At 46.9% G+C, this 23,073-nt stretch overlaps 1 protein-coding gene across 3 annotated transcripts in view; it reads right to left on the reverse strand.

Annotated features, from left to right (window-relative positions):
- cpne5b (copine Vb) overlaps positions 1 to 23,073 on the reverse strand; it is a 67,123-nt gene that overhangs the window by 30,803 nt on the left and 13,247 nt on the right. For 2 of the 3 annotated variants that reach the window (XR_011079898.1, XM_068598980.1), the window contains exons 2-7: positions 21,310 to 21,350; positions 20,320 to 20,366; positions 14,745 to 14,848; positions 12,751 to 12,790; positions 10,295 to 10,309; positions 9,132 to 9,208 (exon numbers count right to left, since the gene is read on the reverse strand). Coding sequence is in view for 2 of the 3 variants with exons in the window: in XM_068598980.1 (XP_068455081.1) it covers positions 9,132 to 9,208; positions 10,295 to 10,309; positions 12,751 to 12,790; positions 14,745 to 14,848; positions 20,320 to 20,366; positions 21,310 to 21,350 (324 nt within the window). In the remaining variant the exon portion in view is untranslated. The remainder of the gene's footprint in view (positions 1 to 9,131; positions 9,209 to 10,294; positions 10,310 to 12,750; positions 12,791 to 14,744; positions 14,849 to 20,319; positions 20,367 to 21,309; positions 21,351 to 23,073) is intronic. The other variant, XM_068598981.1, reaches the window with a different exon arrangement.

Raw genomic sequence — 23,073 nt, forward strand, 5'->3', positions numbered from 1 at the left:
GGACCAAGTGGAGCTGATCATCTGGTCTTCCACGCTGCACGTCTGCTCACGGAGGACGCCGTTCCTCTGCACGCAGTATGAAGAGCCCGTGAGGCAGAGCGATGATGGATGAGTCGTATCTGTCAGTTTGTGGGCGATACAGCATCCCTCTCTGCCGCCTCTTCCACAGAGCAGAACCTGTCGAGCAAGCGTCTGGAAATGTGATTTCAAAAAAGAAAAGTGTGTTGAAACCGAGTCAATATGCAGAGAGGAAGACCTGAAACCGGCTGACAGCTTTCACCTCACGTTTCCTCTCTTGTGGTGTTTATGGTGAGCTACAGACAGCTAGCATGCTAACGCAGCTAATCGCTCTCATGCTGCGTGTGCCATGGAGTGCTGAGTCCTCTCATGCCGTCAGCCAGCAGCTCCAACGGGCGCAGCTAACAGCACCGTGACGTGAAGTTCTCCACAACATCATCATCATCATCATCATCATCATCATCATCATCACATGGAGACAGACAGGTGAGACACTGAGCTCTCATGATGTCATTACAACGCTCATTGAGTGTTTCTGTTATTCAGATTCATTTTAATAAAGTTTGATGGACTTTAACAAATCAAGACAACCAATTAAAGTGAGCGTCCAGACAGAAACTCTCATCTTCCTTCTTATCGCCAACATCAAACTCTCTATTTTTATCAGCAAATAGGAAATATGTTTTCTTTGTGTCTCCTGCTCTGTTCATGTTTGATCAATTTCAGCCTTTTGAAAAACATTCATGAGCAATTAGTTGAACGTTTTGAAGGCTGAAGGAGCTCCAAGCTTTTCCTTTCCCTCCACACACCCGGCTCCCTGGAGGCTCCTGAGGGCTCCTGAGGGCCCGGCTCTCTGGAGGCTCCTGAGGGCTCCTGAGGGCCCGGCTCTCTGGAGGCTCCTGAGGGCCCGGCTCCCTGGAGGCTCCTGAGGGCTCCTGAGGGCCCGGCTCTCTGGAGGCTCCTGAGGGCCCGGCTCCCTGGAGGCTCCTGAGGGCCCGGCTCTCTGGAGGCTCCTGAGGGCTCCTGAGGGCCCGGCTCCCTGGAGGCTCCTGAGGGCCCGGCTCCCTGGAGGCTCCTGAGGGCCCGGCTCTTTGGAGGCTCCTGAGAGCCCGGCTCCCTGGAGGCTCCTGAGGGCCCGGCTCTCTGGAGGCTCCTGAGGGCCCGGCTCCCTGGAGGCTCCTGAGGGCCCGGCTCTCTGGAGGCTCCTGAGGGCCCGGCTCTCTGGAGGCTCCTGAGGGCCCGGCTCCCTGGAGGCTCCTGAGGGCTCCTGAGGGCCCGGCTCTCTGGAGGCTCCTGAGGGCTCCTGAGGGCCCGGCTCTCTGGAGGCTCCTGAGGGCCCGACTCTCTGGAGGCTCCTGAGGGCCCGGCTCTCTGGAGGCTCCTGAGGGCCCGGCTCTCTGGAGGCTCCTGAGGGCCCGGCTCTCTGGAGGCTCCTGAGGGCTCCTGAGGGCCCGGCTCTCTGGAGGCTCCTGAGGGCCCGGCTCCCTGGAGGCTCCTGAGGGCCCGGCTCTCTGGAGGCTCCTGAGGGCTCCTGAGGGCCCGGCTCCCTGGAGGCTCCTGAGGGCCCGGCTCCCTGGAGGCTCCTGAGGGCCCGGCTCTTTGGAGGCTCCTGAGAGCCCGGCTCCCTGGAGGCTCCTGAGGGCCCGGCTCTCTGGAGGCTCCTGAGGGCCCGGCTCCCTGGAGGCTCCTGAGGGCCCGGCTCTCTGGAGGCTCCTGAGGGCCCGGCTCTGGAGGCTCCTGAGGGCCCGGCTCTTTGGAGGTTCCTGAGGGCCCGGCTCCCTGGAGGCTCCTGAGGGCCTGGCTCCTTGGAGGCTCCTGAGGGCCCGGCTCTCTGGAGGCTCTTGAGGGCCCGGCTCCCTGGAGGCTCCTGAGGGCCCGGCTCCCTGGAGGCTCCTGAGGGCCCGGCTCCGCCTCCCTCCGGCTGCAACAGGAGCTTCTCATCACTTTTCATCACAGCATCAAAGACTTCGGTGGCGGCTGGAGGGAAGTAAAAAACATGTCTTCCCTTTTCTTTCTTCCTCCATTCCTTCCTTCCTTCACGGTTGGATTGCACACACAGATTAAAAGAACATTAACTAATTAAGAATCAATATTTAAATGATGAGCAACACTTTAAATAATCTCATACAGAGACATGTACCCTGAAGAAGAAGAGATCCTGATAGTGTTGCCTTGAATCCAACTCTGTGACCCAATTTACATCGCACCTCCTTCCTCCTGATGAAGAGTACGCAGCATCATATTCAACATGGATCTCCCAGGAGACACAGAGGCTGCAACCTCTCAACACTTCTGCTTCCTTCAGGAGACACAGAGGCTGCAACCTCTCAACACTTCTGCTTCCTTCAGGAGACACAGAGGCTGCAACCTCTCAACACTTCTGCTTCCTTCAGGAGACACAGAGGCTGCAACCTCTCAACACTTCTGCTTCCTTCAGGAGACACAGAGGCTGCAACCTCTCAACACTTCTGCTTCCTTCAGGAGACACAGAGGCTGCAACCTCTCAACACTTCTGCTTCCTTCAGGAGACACAGAGGAGGCTGCAACCTCTCAACACTTCTGCTTCCTTCAGGAGACACAGCGATAGAGAAACCTCCAGGACTAATTACTCTGACCACCCAGGAAATAAGCTTTACTGTCTGCTTCAAAGGAAACCTGCTCCTACTCTGTGTGTGTGTGTGTGTGTGTGTGTGTGTGTGTGTGTGTGTGTGTGTGTGTGTGTGTGTGTGTGTGTGTGTGTGTGTGTGTGTGAGTGAGTGAGTGTAGTTGGTAGTCATACCAACAGAGCAGAACATGCTAAAAGATGAGCAGAGAGGTATGAACGCTGCAGACACACCTGCTTGAAGGACCGAGATGAAGGACTGAGATGAAGGACTGAGATGAAGGACTGAGATGAAGGACTGAACTGAAGGACTGAGATGAAGGACTGAGATGAAGGACTGAACTGAAGGACTGAGATGAAGGACTGAGATGAAGGACTGAGATGAAGGACTGAGATGAAGGACTGAACTGAAGGACTGAGATGAAGGACTGAGATGAAGGACTGAGATGAAGGACTGAACTGAAGGACTGAGATGAAGGACTGAACTGAAGGACTGAGATGAAGGACTGAGATGAAGGACTGAGATGAAGGACTGAGATGAAGGACTGAGATGAAGGACTGAACTGAAGGACTGAGATGAAGGACTGAGATGAAGGACTGAACTGAAGGACTGAGATGAAGGACTGAGATGAAGGACTGAGATGAAGGACTGAGATGAAGGACTGAGATGAAGGACTGAGATGAAGGACTGAGATGAAGGACTGAGATGAAGGACTGAGATGAAGGACTGAACTGAAGGACTGAGATGAAGGACTGAGATGAAGGACTGAGATGAAGGACTGAGATGAAGGACTGAGATGAAGGACTGAGATGAAGGACTGAGATGAAGGACTGAGATGAAGGACTGAGATGAAGGACTGAACTGAAGGACTGAGATGAAGGACTGAACTGAAGGACTGAGATGAAGGACTGAGATGAAGGACTGAGATGAAGGACTGAGATGAAGGACTGAGATGAAGGACTGAGATGAAGGACTGAACTGAAGGACTGAGATGAAGGACTGAGATGAAGGACTGAGATGAAGGACTGAGATGAAGGACTGAGATGAAGGACTGAACTGGTCCTCCAGTGGCAATGTGCCCTTTGGTGCTTCAGCTGGGAAGGAAGCCAGTCCAGTCATTACAGTGTGTAAGTGGATCTGGAGCAGCGCTGAGAGGCAGAAGGAGCTGACGGCGGCCAGGAGCAGAGAACATAACCCTGGAATTATTTCTGGAGGGAAAGGATCCATCAGGGATCGAGGTGCTCACAATGCAATGGAAAAAGGAAAATATCTATTCCAAGGGCAAATACAATATCCCGAGCATAAGGAATATTATATCCTTTTAGTTTGAAAGGTCGTCGCCCGCCTCTCTCTCTGGTGAACATTGCGTTGGCCGTGTGACTGTAATGAGTCTTTCAGCCTCTGTGATGAACACGTCACAGGCTCTCATGTAACGGTGTGACCGCTGCTGGTACCCCGCATGAGAGGAGGGAGGAAGAGGCTGGACCACAACTGACAATACTGTTGAGAGGATGTGTGTTGCTACTGCACTTCCCCTGCTATGACGCAGGTCTACAGCATCCACAGCGCGGGAACGCCACAGGAAGAGTCAGGAAGAGTCCTCATGGTGTCACAGACGTCAGGAAGAGTCCTCATGGCGTCAGGAAGAGTCCTCATGGCGTCACAGATGTCAGGAAGAGTCCTCATGGCGTCACAGACGTCAGGAAGAGTCCTCATGGCGTCAGGAAGAGTCCTCGTGGTGTCACAGACGTCAGGAAGAGTCCTCATGGCGTCACAGACGTCAGGAAGAGTCCTCATGGCGTCAGGAAGAGTCCTCGTGGTGTCACAGACGTCAGGAAGAGTCCTCATGACGTCAGGAAGAGTCCTCATGGCGTCACAGACGTCAGGAAGAGTCCTCATGGCGTCAGGAAGAGTCCTCATGGCGTCACAGACGTCAGGAAGAGTCCTCATGGCGTCAGGAAGAGTCCTCATGGCGTCACAGACGTCAGGAAGAGTCCTCATGGCGTCAGGAAGAGTCCTCATGGCGTCACAGACGTCAGGAAGAGTCCTCATGACGTCAGGAAGAGTCCTCATGGCGTCACAGACGTCAGGAAGAGTCCTCATGACGTCAGGAAGAGTCCTCATGACGTCAGGAAGAGTCCTCATGGCGTCACAGACGTCAGCTCATGAACTCCTGCACACGAGATTTGAAATTCTAAAACACACTTTCTCACAAGCACACAGTGCTGCTACTGTAGTTTCTTGTAAAACATAAGCAGTGAAATGACCTTTTCTCCTCTGTTGTCAACACACCTGCAGTTGACTCGAACATACATGATCATATATATACATGTATATATACATATATATGTATATACATATATATGTATATATACATATATATATATGTATATATACATATATATGTATATACATATATATGTATATACATATATATGTATATACATATATATGTATATACATATATATATGCATATACATATATATATGTATATGCATATATATATATATATATATATATATATATATATATGTATATACATATATATATGCATATACATATATATATGTATATGCATATATATATATATATATATATATATATATATATATGTATATATATATATATATATATATATATATGTATATATATATATATATATATATATATATATATATATATATGTATATATATAATTAGCTATTCCTGCAGCGGCAGCAGCAATGATGATGAATGATCACGACTCTGTTGTCAGTGTGAACGTGTCGTAGCAGTCACGCTACAGCAGGGCAGCGGCTACATTAGCGGTGTGGCTAACTGCAGCGCTCACTGCTTCCTGAAGCTAACCAGAGCATCAGGTCTGCAGCTGCGTCTGCAAGTACTGCGGCTCACAGGCAAGAGGTCTCGTCATCACAAGTTCTGACACTCTGGATCCATAAAGCTCGGGTCTGCAGAGGCCACATGGCAGACATGAGCATCAGTCGACGGCCGTGAGGAGGAAGGCTTCTGATTGGTCGGCCTTATTTCCTCTCCTCCACAGCCCTCACCAACTTTCACTGTCCGGTCTTCAGCGAAGGCCTCAGAACAGCTCCCACTGCGGCTAGCAATAGCAACCTAGCAGCCATGCAGCGTCCATCATGACGCTTGTGAAGCAGCAGCAGCAGCAGCAGCAGCAAAATGAGCAGCAGCAGCAGCAGGATGAGCAGCAGCAGCATGAGCAGCAGCATGAGCAGCAGCAGCAGCATGAGCAGCAGCAGCAGCATGAGCAGCAGCAGCAGCATGAGCAGCAGCAGCAGCAGCAGCAGCAGAGAAGCTGAACAGTAAAACAACACATGGGTCCAGAATCTTCATAACACACAACTTTGAAACAGACTCATGGCTCAACAAAGCAACCAATAAGAAGGATGTTTGTAAAGGTCACATGACCTCCTCGTGGTCACATGACCTCACCGCTCTATTAGCTCATGTGTTCATCTGAAACATGAAGGAGCAAAGAAGAAACATCACTTTAAATAGAGGAGGAGAGGAGAAAAGAGAGGAGAGAAGAGGAGAGGAGAAGAGGAGAAAAGAGAAGAGAGAGGAGAGGAGAAGAGAAGAGGAGAGAAGAGAAGAGGAGAAGAGGAGAGGAGAAGAGAAGAGGAGAGAAGAGAAGAGAAGAGAAGAGAAGAGAGGAGAGGAGAGAGGAGAGGAGAAAAGAAGAGGAGAGAGGAGAAGAGGAGAAGAGGAGAAGAGAAGAGGAGAGGAGAGAAGAGGAGAGGAGAGAAGAGAAGAGAAGAAGAGAAGAGAAGAGAAGAGGAGAGGAGAGAGGAGAGGAGAGGAGAAGAGAAGAGGAGAGAAGAGGAGAAGAGAAGAGGAGAGGAGAGGAGAAGAGAAGAGAAGAGAAGAGAAGAGGAGAGGAGAGGAGAGGAGAGGAGAGAAGAGAAGAGAAGAGAAGAGAAGAGGAGAAGAGAAGAGAAGAGGAGAAGAGGAGAAGAGGAGAAGAGAAGAGAAGAGAAGAGGGGAGAAGAGGAGAAGAGAAGAGAAGAGAGGAGAGGAGAGGAGAGGAGAGGAGAAGAGAAGAGAGGAGAGGTGAAGAGAGGAGAAGAGAAGAGGAGAGAGGAGAAGAGAGGAGGAGAGAGGAGAGGAGAAGAGAGGAGAAGAGAAGAGAAGAGAAGAGGAGAGGAGAGAGGAGAAGAGAGGAGGAGAGAGGAGAGGAGAAGAGAAGAGAGGAGAAGAGAGGAGAGGTGAAGAGAGGTGAAGAGAAGAGGAGAAAAGAGAAGAGAGCACTTTAATATCTGAAGCTTCATGAAAGAGAGAAAAGCTTTGATGTGCAGATGAAACGTCTTGTTGGAGGAAGAGAGCACACACACACACACACACACACACACACACACACACACACACACACACACACACACACACACACACACACACACACGACTATGGCTCAGTGGTGAGCAGGTTGTCTTTCCATCAGAGGATGTGGTGTAGACCATAGTGTGTAGACCATAGTGTGTAGACCATAGTGTGTAGACCATAGTGTGTAGACCATAGTGTGTAGACCATAGTGTGTAGACCATAGTGTAGACCATAGTGTGTAGATCATAGTGTGTAGACCATAGTGTGTAGATCATAGTGTGTAGACCATAGTGTGTAGATCATAGTGTGTAGACCATAGTGAGCAGTTTTCACTGTCATGAGGAACCGAGTCTGAATATTTAATGTAGTTTCTGTTGAATAGTTTCACTGAAGAGACGAGCAACTCTGTGACTCTTGTTGGGCAACTTTACTGAGCCGACAACCACAACTCTCTCTCTCTCTCTCTCTCTCTCTCTCTCTGTCTCTCTCTCTCTCTCTCTCTCTCTCTCTCTCTCTCTCTCTCTCTCTCTCTCTCTCTCTCTGTCTCTCTCTCTCTCTCTCTCTCTCTCTCTCTTCCAGAGGAAAGCGAGCAGGAGGAAGAATGAATCGCGGTCACACGCCATTTAACTAAGGAACAGGATTTATATCATCAATTACTAAATTATGTATCGCTGTGTGTGTCTGTGTGTGTCTGTGTGTGTCAGTGTGAGATTGTTTGTGTGTGTGTGACCAAACAAAGCAGCTGCACAATCTCACTTGAAAGGTGCTGACTGTAATCCCACTGGAGGTTAATATACATAAATTATATAAATATATAATATATGTCTATATATATAATATATATAGATAAATACATGTCTATATATTATATATAGACATGTATTTATCTAAATATATTATATAATATATATAGATATATACATGTCTATATATTATATATAGACATGTATATATCTATATATATTGTATATATAGATATATACATGTCTATATATATATATATAATATATATATAGATATATACATGTCTACATATATAATATGTAGACATGTCTACAGCATCAGACGGTGCTCCCCAGTGGACGGCAGTGACTCTAACAGCTTCATGCAGTCATGAGTGGCGTCTCTGTGCTCATGAACACATTGAGGAGCCGGAGCGGCGACGTCGCTGCTTTATTTTAAGAACAGAATTTGGCAGTTTGTTATCTCTCGGCTGCAGATTGTCTCAAATTAAAAATGAATAATTTGGCGAGAGCTCTCTTTCCTTTTCTCAGTGCCATGAGACTTCTGCGTGGGGCCGGTGTGTAATAACATTACTGACACATCTCATGGGCAACGTGTCCCTGAAGGCAGCGCCACACCAGCACGCCGTCACGCCGCGTCATCATCACGCCTGCAGGCGAGGCGCTCATGAGCAGTTTGCTCCTCTGAAACCGCCGGTTCACTGAGCCGCCCTGATGGACCCGCCCACACCGTGACCAGCAGCACGGACCTCACAAGCAAATACTCCAATCAAAGCCACCGCATCTCTGTCGGCTCAGACGCTCTCTGAACAGCGTTTGTTACTTCACAACTCTGAGAGAGATCCTTCAGAAGCTGCATTCACGAGATGCACCGACGCCGAGCTTCACGCAGCAGCTTCATGTCGGCCTCTCTGACGTGAAGCTGCTGTCTGTGTCCAGAGCAGCGCTCCTCTGCTTCAGCCTCTCTGACGTGAAGCTGCTGTCTGTGTCCAGAGCAGCGCTCCTCTGCTTCAGCCTCTCTGACATGAAGCTGCTGTCTGTGTCCAGAGCAGCGCTCCTCTGCTTCAGCCTCTCTGACGTGAAGCTGCTGTCTGTGTCCAGAGCAGCGCTCCTCTGCTTCAGCCTCTCTGACGTGAAGCTGCTGTCTGTGTCCAGAGCAGCGCTCCTCTGCTTCAGCCTCTCTGACGTGAAGCTGCTGTCTGTGTCCAGAGCAGCGCTCCTCTGCTTCAGCCTCTCTGACATGAAGCTGCTGTCTGTGTCCAGAGCAGCGCTCCTCTGCTTCAGCCTCTCTGACGTGAAGCTGCTGTCTGTGTCCAGAGCAGCGCTCCTCTGCTTCAGCCTCTCTGACGTGAAGCTGCTGTCTGTGTCCAGAGCAGCGCTCCTCTGCTTCAGAGCATCGTCCCATGGGTTGGTGCTGATGCTACTCACCCCAGAGGTTTCTCCAGTCGACTGGCTGGAGAGCCAACAATCTCCCCGAGGGTGCAGAACGTCTGACCCAAGAAGTCCTGGAGGGAAGGAAGGAGGAAAGGAGGGAAGGAGGGAGGAGGAAGTGGAGGTAAAGACATCATCAGAGACATGAACCTTCACTGGAACTTATGAAAAACAGAAATGTAAGAATTTCTTTCTGCCAAAGACGAAAACTCGTTCATTGTCCTTCACATTTGAAGGTCAGAGCTTTAAATGCATTTCACCGACAGACATTCTTGAATAGCTTCCTCTTTGTGTAACACGTTTGGTTTAACAAACACACACATTTTGTGTCTCTACAGCTCTGAGCTGCAGTCCTCACAGAGCTCAGTGCCTGACGCTCTGGTTCCCAGCGGGTCAAAGGTCAGATCCCTCAGAGTTTCATAACCTTCACGGTGCACATGGAAGAAACTTATCCACAGGTAAAGTAATCGCCTCTGATCAGGGAACTGGATCCCAGGAGAGAAAACGAGTGCATAACTAACTCAGGTAAACTACCAGGAGGAGCACCACGCACCTGGACTCCTCCCTGAGCCGTCAGGTGCTGTGTGACCTTTGGAAAGTGTTCAGAAGAGGGCGGGCACATTCCAAAGGTACGAGGTGATTGGACAAACCATCTCTGTCTCAGTCTCATGGCCACGTTTAGGATTACAGTCTCATGGCCACGTTTAGGATTACAGTCTCATGGCCACGTTTAGGATTACAGTCTCATGGCCACGTTTAGGATTACAGTCTCATGGCCACGTTTAGGATTACAGTCTCATGGCCACGTTTAGGATTACAGTCTCATGGCCACGTTTAGGATTACAGTCTCATGGCCACGTTTAGGATTACAGTCTCATGGCCATATCACACTCGTGACTGATTATCACCACAATGTGTTAGCCGTCTGTTAGCTGTCTGTTAGCCGCCTGTTAGCTGTCTGTTAGCCGCCTGTTAGCTGTCTGTTAGCTGCCTGTTAGCCACCTGTTAGCTGTCTGTTAGCTGTCTGTTAGCCACCTGTTAGCCGCTTGTTAGCCACCTGTTTTCTGTCTGTTTGGTGTCCCATCCTTCCTCTGGAGGAAAGGATGCTAACGCGACACAGCAGCCATGCAGTCAGAAGTGAGAGAGGTGCTGGGACCTACGTTGAGTTCTGCAGTCTTCCAGAGAGGTTGAACAGCAGCAGCAACAACAGCAATGACAACAACAACAACAACAACAACAACAACAACAACAACAGTAGAGCACATCATATAGCAACACTTTACCAAACATCTATCACTGCTGGCACGGCCCGAGGTGGAGAGGTGAGGGAGAAGACCACATGCTGTGCTGAAGTAAACCCAGCAGAGGGATTTAACCCCACGATGAAAACATGCAAACCCGCTGATCCAAATACATCAAATAATCATCACAACTGATTATTTTGTACTCTTAACAAATGCTTTCTGTCACCATAGTTCCCGGCCCCATGGATCAAATGTACTGTAATGTTCTCCAGTGAGGCACAACATAATGTGACATTCCAGTGGATGTGAGGGTTTAAGCATTGCATGATCCACACGTTGATGCTCCTGCAGAACCACAACATCATGAATGCAAAGAAGAGCTCAATGGAAACGTCCAGAGCACATCTGCTGCTTTTAGAGGTCAAGAGTCTCAAAAGAAAGACGACGAATCAGGAGAAAAATAAACATTTGCATTTGGATTTGAAAATAAAAAGGGTTTGCTGCATTTCATCAAGAAGAGACCATGCAGCAGGCAACACCCAGACCACAAGAGACCACCACATGGAGACCACCTCATGGAGACCACCACATGAAGACCACCACATGGAGACCACCACATGGAGACCACCACATGGAGACCACCTCATGGAGACCACCACATGGAGACTACCACATGGAGACCACCTCATGGAGACCACCACATGGAGACCACCACATGGAGACCACCACATGGAGACCACCTCATGGAGACCACCACATGGAGACCACCACATGGAGACTACCACAGACTACTGATGAAGAGTTTGGTCGATCTTCAATCACTTTGAATCACTTTTTTTCCATCATATTTACTTCAGTCCAGCAGAGACTCAGCCTCCGTGTCTCTGTGGTCACACGTATGTGACTCTGTGGTTACATGTATGTGTCTCTGTAGTCACATGTATGTGACTACAGAGTCACATACGTGTGACCACAGAGTCACACGTATGTGACTCTGTGGTTGGAGGTCACACGTATGTGACTCTGTGGTTACATGTATGTGACTCTGTGGTCACATGTATGTGACTCTGTGGTCACATGTATGTGTCTCTGTGGTCACATGTATGTGTCTCTGTGGTCACCGATATGTGACTCTGTGGTCACATGTATGTGTCTCTGTGGTTACATGTATGTGACTCTGTGGTCACATGTATGTGTCTCTGTGGTCACACGTATGTGACTCTGTGGTCACACGTATGTGACTCTGTGGTCACATGTATGTGTCTCTGTAGTCACATGTATCTGTCTCTGTGGTCACACGTATGTGACTCTGTGGTTACATGTATGTGACTCTGTGGTCACATGTATGTGACTCTGTGGTCACATGTATGTGTCTCTGTGGTCACACATATGTGACTGTGGTCACATGTATGTGTCTCTGTGGTCACACATATGTGACTCTGTGGTCACATGTATGTGTCTCTGTGGTCACATGTATGTGTCTCTGTGGTCACACGTATGTGACTCTGTGGTCACACGTATGTGACTCTGTGGTCACATGTATGTGTCTCTGTGGTCACACGTATGTGACTCTGTGGTCACACGTATGTGTCTCTGTGGTCACATGTATGTGTCTCTGTGGTCACATGTATGTGTCTCTGTAGTCACATGTATGTGTCTCTGTGGTTACATGTATGTGACTCTGTGGTCACATGTATGTGTCTCTGTGGTCACATGTATGTGTCTCTGTAGTCACATGTATGTGTCTCTGTGGTTACATGTATGTGACTCTGTGGTCACATATATGTGTCTCTGTGGTCACATGTATGTGTCTCTGTGGTCACATGTATGTGTCTCTGTGGTCACATGTATGTGACTCTGTGGTTGGAGGTCACACGTATGTGACTCTGTGGTTACATGTATGTGTCTCTGTAGTCACATGTATGTGACTACAGAGTCACATACGTGTGACCACAGAGTCACACGTATGTGACTCTGTGGTCACACGTATGTGACTCTGTGGTTGGAGGTCACACGTATGTGACTCTGTGGTTACATGTATGTGACTCTGTGGTCACATGTATGTGACTCTGTGGTCACATGTATGTGTCTCTGTGGTCACACGTATGTGACTCTGTGGTCACATGTATGTGTCTCTGTAGTCACATGTATGTGTCTCTGTGGTCACATGTATGTGTCTCTGTAGTCACATGTATGTGTCTCTGTGGTCACATGTATGTGACTCTGTGGTTGGAGGTCACACGTATGTGACTCTGTGGTTACATGTATGTGACTCTGTGGTTACATGTATGTGACTCTGTGGTTACATGTATGTGACTCTGTGGTTACATGTATGTGACTCTGTGGTCGGAGGTTACATGTATGTGACTCACGTGTTTGGACAGGTCCGGGCTCTTGGAGTCCACATCATAGCTGTGAGGAAACAAAACGAAAGCATTTTCACGTGATGAAGGCGTCGTTTGGAACGATCCCTGAACGTCGTCACTGGTCAGCACAGAAACACTCTCACGTTGGAGATGTTCTTCTTTGTAAGAGGAAATATTAGGAGGAATATTAAGAGGAATAGGACAGCGAAAAGAAGGACGTTATGATTTGCTCATCTGAAAGCCACAGTAGGTAAAGAGGCGGGTAGACTCATGAAAGATTAAAAACAAAGACATTAAACATCACACAAATCCAGAAAGAGCCAACATCAAACAGAGCGCCGTGTCTTCTCAGATGTTCCTGGAGGTGGGACAGAATAATTGGGTTCAACAAGACCTCTCTTCCTCTCCTATGATAATGAGTCCTATTTGCATGTGAATATAAAGCTTTGGAGGTGAAGGAAATGGAGGCTTTTATGTGATGTACTAAGATTAAACACCCAATCAAACGATAGATCATGTTGGCTGGAGACCATGTGCATTTCTCTCACTGTCAACTTCAATAACAGATGAACTGACAGACTGTACTGTCAAATAGCATCTACTGCGTTTCTATATGATGAGCTCAGAGAGACGTGTTGTGTTCAGGGTCACTCTGAGCGTTACCTCATGTTCCACATGGACAGAGGCTGAGATTTAAACTGTGAATGGTTATAACAAACATGAAAATCACACATGTCACAAAACAAAGATGAGTTCATTGACTGGTTTGTTCCTCTCAAACATGTCCAGCCTTCTCCCTCAAACAGGACACATGCAGCTAACAATGGCTCCTTCCTCCAGGACAGCCATGTGGACGTGTGCCTGACGGTCGAGCATCAGCTCTTTTGTTTGATGACGACTCATCTTCATCTGACGTGGTGAGAGCCCTCAGGGCTACGTGATGCTACGCGCTCAAGCTAAAAGACTGAGGCTGACCAACGTGAACATCAGCTGATGTAGAAGAAGACATGGATCCAAAGCAGCAGCATTGTATAATATGATATATTGTAGTAATAACAATGTAATTACAATGATGCTTCGCTAACCCACTTTGATGGTTTGATGCTGATCGCAGAACAATAGACTTGGCACAGCGACACAGAGACGTTACTGTTCGTATTGTCTGATTTAATGAGCTGCAATAAAGACTTTGATGAACTGACACAAACGTTGAACTATTGCATCACAACCCGTGCTAATGACATACCCCTCGGCTATCGGAAGCAAGCTAGTTAGCCTAGTGTGCTAATGCGGGTAGCCTGCTTTAGAGCAGATGCACATGCAGGTATATATATACATCAATGTATATATATACATCAATGTATATATATATATATATATATATATATATATATATATATATATACATATATATATATATATACATATATATATATATATATATATATATACATATATATATATATATACATATATATATATATATATACATATATATATATATACACATATATATATATATATATATATATATATGTATATATATACGTATATATATACATATATATATGTATATATATACATATATATATACATATATATATATATACATCAATGTATATATATACATATGTGTATATATATATATATATATATATATATATATATACACATATGTATATATATATATATATATATATATATATATATATATATATATATATATATATATATATATATATATATATATATATATATATATATGATGCTCTTGTTAGAGCCCTATGCACACCATTATTGTGGGCACGCTGGCCGGGGGCGGAGCTAGCGCTGGTCAGGGCGGAGCTAGTGCTGGGAGGGGGCGGAGTTAGTGCTGGGAGGGGCGGAGCTAGCGCTGGGAGGGGCGGAGCTAGCGTTCAATGAGAAAGGGTGTGAAACATGCATCCTAGTGGATGAGGACAGAGGACAGGAGGGAGGACACGATATAATAAATGACTCACAAGTCGAAGCGAAGATTCTGCTTCTCCTCAAAGAAGTAGTCCAGGATGTACTTCCGAACAAAGTCTGGGTTCAGGGTGTTGTCTATCACCTCCGTTCGGCCAAACTGAGGGAGAGAGAGAGGAGAGATGAAATGAAGAGCAAGACAACAAAACACTGTTTCATAAACAAATACAGTTATTGCTGTTGTCACACTTTATGCTTCTATTCTCTCTTTCTCAGGCGTATCACACAGCTGATTAATGCAGCTGCTTTCACACGCTGCTGCAGAGGAAGCTGTGCTTCCTGCTTCCTTGATCCTCAGTCCTCTCCCACATTAATTACAGCAGGATAACCCACTGCTCAACCCCACAGAGAGAAGGAGATGAGCGAAGAGGTAAGGGTGGAGGAGAGACAAAGAGAAACTCCTTTGAGAGGGTGAGAAAATGTCTGTCTGGATGAAGAAGTGGAGCGGAGGGCTTGTGCAGGAAAGGAGGCAGGGAGGTGATTAAGGCTCCTAATTAGTGGGATTCTCACTCGGGCTGGAAAAGACCAGAAATGCTGCTCATGATGGAACAAGAGTTTCAGAGATCCTGTGTTCCTCCATCATGTCAACGCCTCCCAGAACCACACGGTTCATCCAAGAGTCCAAGTCTCAGTAGAAGGAAGTCACATTTGGTATTTTAACACATGCTGAAGGAAACATATACTGAAGGAAACATATAGGAAACATGTGCTGAAGGAAACATATACTGAAGGAAACATATAGGAAACATGTGCTGAAGGAAACACATAGGAAGCATGTGCTGAAGGAAACATATACTGAAGGAAACATATAGGAAACATGTGCTGAAGGAAACATATACTGAAGGAAACATATAGGAAACATGTGCTGAAGGAAACATATACTGAAGGAAACATATAGGAAACATGTGCTGAAGGAAACACATAGGAAGCATGTGCTGAAGGAAACATATACTGAAGGAAATATATAGGAAACATGTGCTGAAGGAAACATATACTGAAGGAAACATATAGGAAACATGTGCTGAAGGAAACATATAGGAAGCATGTGCTGAAGGAAACATATGCTGAAGGAAACATATAGGAAGCATGTGCTGAAGGAAACATATGCTGAAGGAAACATATAGGAAGCATGTGCTGAAGGAAACATATACTGAAGGAAACATATAGGAAACATGTGCTGAAGGAAACATATACTGAAGGAAACATATAGGAAACATGTGCTGAAGGAAACATATAGGAAACATGTGCCGAAGGAAACATATACTGAAGGAAACATATAGGAAACATGTGCTGAAGGAAACATATAGGAAACATGTGCTGAAGGAAACATATACTGAAGGAAACATATAGGAAACATGTGCTGAAGGAAACATATAGGAAACATGTGCTGAAGGAAACATATAGGAAACATGTGCTGAAGGAAACATAGGGTTAGGGTTAAGGTAACCCTCTATGTTCTCGTCCTCGTCTACGTCCACGTCTACATTATCGTCCTCGTTTACGTCCTCGTCCCCGTCTACGTTCTCATCTACGTCCTTGTCCTCGTCTACGTCTTTGTCCACGTCCTCGTCTACGTCCTCATCCACGTCCTCGTCTACATTATCGTCCTCGTCCACGTCCTCGTCTACGTCGTCTTCCTCGTCTACGTCCTCATCCACGTCCTCGTCTACATTATCGTCCTCGTCCACGTCCTCGTCTACGTCCTCTTCCTCGTCTACGTCCACGTCCTCGTCCTCGTCTACGTCCTTGTCCTCGTCTACGTCCTCGTCTACGTCCTCGTCTACGTCCTCGTCCACGTTCTCGTCTACGTTCTCATCTACGTTCTCGTCCTCGTCTACGTTCTCGTCCTCGTCTACGTTGTCATCTACGTCCTTGTCCTCGTCTACGTCCTTGTCTTCGTCCTCGTCTACGTCCTCGTCTATGTCCTCGTCTATGTCCTCGTCTTCGTCCTCGTCTACGTCCTCGTCTACGTCCTCGTCTATGTCCTCGTCTTCGTCCTCGTCTACGTCCTCGTCTACGTCCTCGTCTACGTCCTCGTCTACGTCCTCGTCCTCGTCTACGTCCTCGTCCTCGTCTACGTCCTCGTCCTCGTCTACGTCCTCGTCCTCGTCTACGTCCTCGTCCTCGTCCTCGTCTACGTCCTCGTCCTCGTCTATGTTCTCGTCCTCGTCTACGTCCTCGTCCTCGTCTACGTCCTCGTCCTCGTCTACGTCCTCGTCCTCGTCTACGTCCTCGTCCTCGTCTACGTCCTCGTCCTCATCTACGTTCTCGTCTACGTCCTTGTCCTCGTCTACGTCCTCGTCCTCGTCTACGTCCTGGTCTACGTCCTCGTCTATGTTCTCGTCCTCGTCTACGTTCTCGTCCTCGTCTATGTTCTCGTCCTCCTCTACATCCTCGTCCTCGTCTACGTCCTGTAGTGTACCTGTACCTGTAGTATACCAGTACCTGTAGTGTACCTTTACCTGTAGTATACCTGTACCTGTAGTGTACCTTTACCTGTAGTATACCTTCACCTGTAGTATACCAGTACCTGTAGTATACCTGTACCTGTAGTGTACCTTTACCTGTAGTATACCTTCACCTGTAGTGTACCTGTACCTGGAGTATACCTGTACCTGTAGTATACCTGTACCTGTAGTATCCCTGTACCTGGAGTATACCTGTACCTGTAGTGTACCTGTACCTGTCCTATACCTGTACCTGTAGTATCCCTGTACCTGTAGTATACCTGTACCTGTAGTATACCTGTACCTGTAGTGTACCTGTACCTGTACTATACCTGTACCTGTAGTATCCCTGTACCTGTAGTAAACCTGTACCTGTAGTATACCTGTACCTGTAGTATCCCTGTACCTGTAGTAAACCTGTACCTGTAGTATCCCTGTACCTGTAGTATACCTGTACCTGTAGTGTACCTGTACCTGTCCTATACCTGTACCTGTAGTATCCCTGTACCTGTAGTATCCCTGTACCTGTAGTATACCTGTACCTGTAGTATACCTGTACCTGTACTATACCTGTAGTATCCCTGTACCTGTAGTATACCTGTACCTGTAGTGTACCTGTACCTGTAGTGTACCTGTACCTGTAGTATACCTGTACCTGTAGTGTACCTGTACCTGTAGTATACCTGTACCTGTAGTGTACCTGTACCTGTAGTATACCTGTACCTGTAGTATACCTGTACCTGTAGTGTACCTGTATCTGTAGTGTACCTGTACCTGTAGTGTACCTGTACCTGTAGTATACCTGTACCTGTAGTGTACCTGTACCTGTAGTGTACCTGTACCTGTAGTGTACCTGTACCTGTAGTATACCTGTACCTGTACCTGTAGTGTACCGGTACCTGTAGTGTACCTGTACCTGTAGTGTACCTGAACCTGTAGTATACCTGTACCTGTAGTATACCTGTACCTGTAGTGTACCTGTACCTGTAGTGTACCTGTACCTGTAGTATACCTGTACCTGTAGTGTACCTGTACCTGTAGTATACCTGTACCTGTACCTGTAGTGTACCTGTACCTGTAGTATACCTGTACCTGTAGTGTACCTGTACCTGTAGTGTACCTGTACCTGTAGTATACCTGTACCTGTAGTAAACCTGTACCTGTAGTGTACCTGTACCTGTAGTGTACCTGTACCTGTAGTATACCTGTACCTGTAGTATACCTGTACCTGTAGTGTACCTGTACCTGTAGTATACCTGTACCTGTAGTATACCTGTACCTGTAGTGTACCTGTACCTGTAGTATACCTGTACCTGTAGTGTACCTGTACCTGTAGTATACCTGTACCTGTAGTATACCTGTACCTGTAGTGTACCTGTACCTGTAGTGTACCTGTACCTGTAGTATACCTGTACCTGTAGTATACCTGTACCTGTAGTGTACCTGTACCTGTAGTATACCTGTACCTGTAGTATACCTGTACCTGTAGTGTACCTGTACCTGTAGTATACCTGTACCTGTAGTATACCTGTACCTGTAGTGTACCTGTACCTGTAGTATACCTGTACCTGTAGTGTACCTGTACCTGTAGTGTACCTGTACCTGTAGTATACCTGTACCTGTAGTGTACCTGTACCTGTAGTATACCTGTACCTGTAGTGTACCTGTACCTGTTCAGTGTAATCACTCAGACTCTCCTTGGCTTTCCTCTCAGCTCTGCATGTGGAGCGAACGTCTTCGTCATGACGTTAACTTTCATTTGTATTTCCATGAGGACGGACTGAACCGCTTTGTGACTCCTTCATAGAGTTGCTGTTCATCGTCTCGCCTGCAGCAGCAATGAAGCTCTCTGATTGGACGACAAGCGATCCTCACTGGAAGCTGCAGACGCTACGGTTTCCATCAATGTCACGGAAGCATCGGTGTTGTGTGTGTGTGTGTGTGTGTGTGTGTGTGTGTGTGTGTGTGTGTGTGTGTGTGTGTGTGTGTGTGTGTGTGTGTGTGTGTGTGTGTGTGTGTGTTAACCTTGCCTTTTGAATCAATACACTGAACACAACAAATACAATGTGGGCAATTAGGACAACACAACTGGTCCAGAAAGCGTCCATCTCCATACATCTCTATGTCCTGACACAACACCTCTTGGTACTCTGTTTTTGAGGTTGCATCGTTCTGTGTGAACTCAGCCTGAACATCTAAATGTGGCAGCAAGATGACGGACAGAAGAGGACACTGTGGTGAATCCGTGAGCCACCTCTGCTCCTGAGAGCCCGAGGTGTTGATGAGGCTGAGACTAGCAGAGAGGCGGAGATGAGCTCCATAATGTGATTTCCCTGCTGAGAGAAAGACACAATACCGAGCTGCAGAGTTCATTAGATGCTGCTGCTGCTGCTGCTGCTGCTGCTGCTGCTGCTGCAAACGGGCCAACGAGTCATTCAGGAAGTCCCTGACCCGCAACCACACGTACACAGCTGCAGCATGTACACAGCTGCAGCATGTACACACATTCTGCTGCATGTACACACATGCTGCATGTACACACATGCTGCATGTACATGCATGCAGCAGGTACACGCATGCAGCAGGTACACGCATGCTGCAGGTACACGCATGCTGCAGGTACATGCATGCTGCAGCATGTACACACATGTTTCTTCAGTTTTAATAGTGGATTAAATAGTGCCCATAATTAATCTACTCTTTGTCTCTCATCTGTGTTTTTAAAGGTTTTATTTCCCCTGCATTTAATGCAACACATGGGTCAGAAGGGACTGGACCCTACCACCATGTGGGTCAGAAGGGACTGGACCCTACCACCATGTGGGTCAGAAGGGACTGGACCCTACCACCATGTGGGTCAGAAGGGACTGGACCCTACCACCATGTGGATCAGGACCTTGAGGGTTCTCTGTGTTGCTGCAGCGTCCAATCAGAAAACACTTCCTGTCCTTCCAGACAGTTTCAATGAAACATTCAACCTGCTGCTCTCAGGAGAACTGAACTGGAGCTCCACTCCACACACACAACAACTACAACACACACACAACAAGAACAACACACACAACAAGAACAACACACACAACAAGTCATGTCCTTCCTCTGGATGTGTGTGTGTGACACTCACCTCTCTCCACTGTTTGGTTTCCACACCTTGAGTATAAAGAACACACACTGTGGACCAGAGAGAGGAGGAGAGAAGAGGAGGAAAGAGGAGGAGAGAGAGGAGAGAGAGGAGGACGGAGGAGAGGAGAGAGAGGAGAGGAGGAGGAAGGAGGAGAGGAGAGAGGAGGAGAGAAGGAGAGAGAGGAGAGAAGGAGAGGAGGAGAGAGGAGAAGAGAGAGGAGAGGAGAAGAGAGAAGAGAGGAGAAGAGAGAGGAGGGGAGGAGGACGGAGGAGAAGAGAGAGAGGAGGGGAGGAGGACGGAGGAGAGGAGAGAGAGGAGAGGTGGAGGAATGAGGAGAGGAGAGAGGAGGAGAGAAGGAGAGAGAGGAGAGAAGGAGAGGAGGAGAGAGGAGAAGAGAGAGGAGAGGAGAAGAGAGAAGAGAGGAGAAGAGAGAGGAGGGGAGGAGGACGGAGGAGAGGGGAGAGAAGAGAGGAGGAGGAAGGAGGAGAGGAGAGAGAGGAGAAGAGGAGGACGGAGGAGAGGAGAGAGAGGAGGGGAGGAGGACGGAGGAGAGGAGAGAGAGGAGGGGAGGAGGACGGAGGAGAGGAGAGAGAGGAGAAGAGGAGGACGGAGGAGAGGAGAGAGAGGAGGGGAGGAGGACGGAGGAGAGGAGAGAGAGGAGGGGAGGAGGACGGAGGAGAGGAGAGAGAGGAGGGGAGGAGGACGGAGGAGAGGAGAGAGAGGAGGGGAGGAGGACGGAGGAGAGGAGAGAGAGGAGGGGAGGAGGACGGAGGAGAGGAGAGAGAGGAGGGGAGGAGGACGGAGGAGAGGAGAGAGAGGAGGGGAGGAGGACGGAGGAGAGGAGAGAGAGGAGGGGAGGAGGACGCAGGAGAGGAGAGAGAGGAGGGGAGGAGGACGGAGGAGAGGAGAGAGATCATCAGAGAGCTGCAGCAGATGACAACAGGACGTCCATGTGAAGGTTTCTCTCCAGAATAAATGCAACATACTCACATGGATCTGACTTAGAGAACGTGTCTTTGTCCAGAAGGTTCCTGTAACACAAAGAAACACAAAGAAACACACAGAAACACGAGGTGTTAATGTGTTAGAGAGCACCAGAGAGCCTCTTGTGGTGACATGCTGCTGTCTCAGGCTGAAACCATCTGGTTCTGTGTTCTATGTTCTGTGTTCTGACTCTGCTCATGTATTGTTGGTCTATTAAACACAGTTATTAATGACCCAGCTCACATGCTGCAGACCTTGAGTAGAAACAATCTGCGTTATACTGAAAAGAGAAAGAACGCTTCGACATTGTTATTGCATCACATTTCACACATTTCTCTCTCCACTGCTGCTCTTCTGATGAGAGTTAACATGAGAGTTAACATGAGAGTTAACATGAGTTAACATGAGAGTTAACATGAGTTAACATGAGAGTTAACATGAGAGTTAACATGAGTTAACATGAGAGTTAACATGAGTTAACATGAGAGTTAACATGAGAGTTAACATGAGAGTTAACATGAGAGTTAACATGAGAGTTAACATGAGTTAACATGAGAGTTAACATGAGTTAACATGAGAGTTAACATGAGAGTTAACATGAGAGTTAACATGAGTTAACATGAGTTAACATGAGAGTTAACATGAGTTAACATGAGTTAACATGAGAGTTAACATGAGAGTTAACATGAGTTAACATGAGTTAACATGAGAGTTAACATGAGTTAACATGAGTTAACATGAGAGTTAACATGAGTTAACATGAGAGTTAACATGAGTTAACATGAGTTAACATGAGAGTTAACATGAGTTAACATGAGAGTTAACATGAGTTAACATGAGAGTTAACATGAGAGTTAACATGAGTTAACATGAGAGTTAACATGAGTTAACATGAGAGTTAACATGAGAGAGTTAACATGAGAGTTAACATGAGAGAGTTAACATGAGAGTTAACATGAGAGTTAACATGAGAGTTAACATGAGTTAACATGAGAGAGTTAACATGAGAGTTAACATGAGAGTTAACATGTTAACTCTAACATGAGAGAGTTAACATGAGAGAGTTAACATGAGAGTTAACATGAGAGTTAACATGAGTTAACATGAGAGTTAACATGAGAGAGTTAACATGAGAGAGTTAACATGAGAGTTAACATGAGAGTTAACATGAGAGTTAACATGTTAACTCTAACATGAGAGAGTTAACATGAGAGAGTTAACATGAGAGTTAACATGAGAGTTAACATGAGAGTTAACATGAGAGTTAACATGTTAACTCTAACATGAGAGAGTTAACATGAGAGAGTTAACATGAGAGTTAACATGAGAGTTAACATGAGAGAGTTAACATGAGAGTTAACATGAGAGTTAACATGAGAGTTAACATGGCAACATGGCAACAGGGCATCAGGTAACAGGGTGTCATGATGACACCTGAAGGTGCACGAGCAGAAGAGGAACCACCTGAAGCTTCAGCTCAGCAGAGACTCTCACGTTGTTCTATCAACAGAAATAAACATACTTCCTGTTCTCTTCTGGAACCTTCATGAATACCTCGAGCGTCCTGTGAAGCAGAGCGGCTGAAGACCTGCTTCACTTTTTCTCTTTGATTTGGGTGTTTATGAAATCATCTGTAGGCTGAAACCTTTATTTACATCAAAAGATGTGACATCATTTTGTTCATGAGACAATAAACTATCGCATCAGTGAAGATAATAACATATTTTCTTTTCACATTGAGATGCGTTTTCAAAGAGTTCCTGTGTGTGT

Source organism: Clinocottus analis, unplaced genomic scaffold (assembly GCF_023055335.1).
Source record: "Clinocottus analis isolate CAN_PGR_092001 unplaced genomic scaffold, fCliAna1.0.p SCAF_42, whole genome shotgun sequence".
In the NCBI taxonomy this organism is placed as follows: Eukaryota; Metazoa; Chordata; class Actinopteri; order Perciformes; family Cottidae; genus Clinocottus; species Clinocottus analis.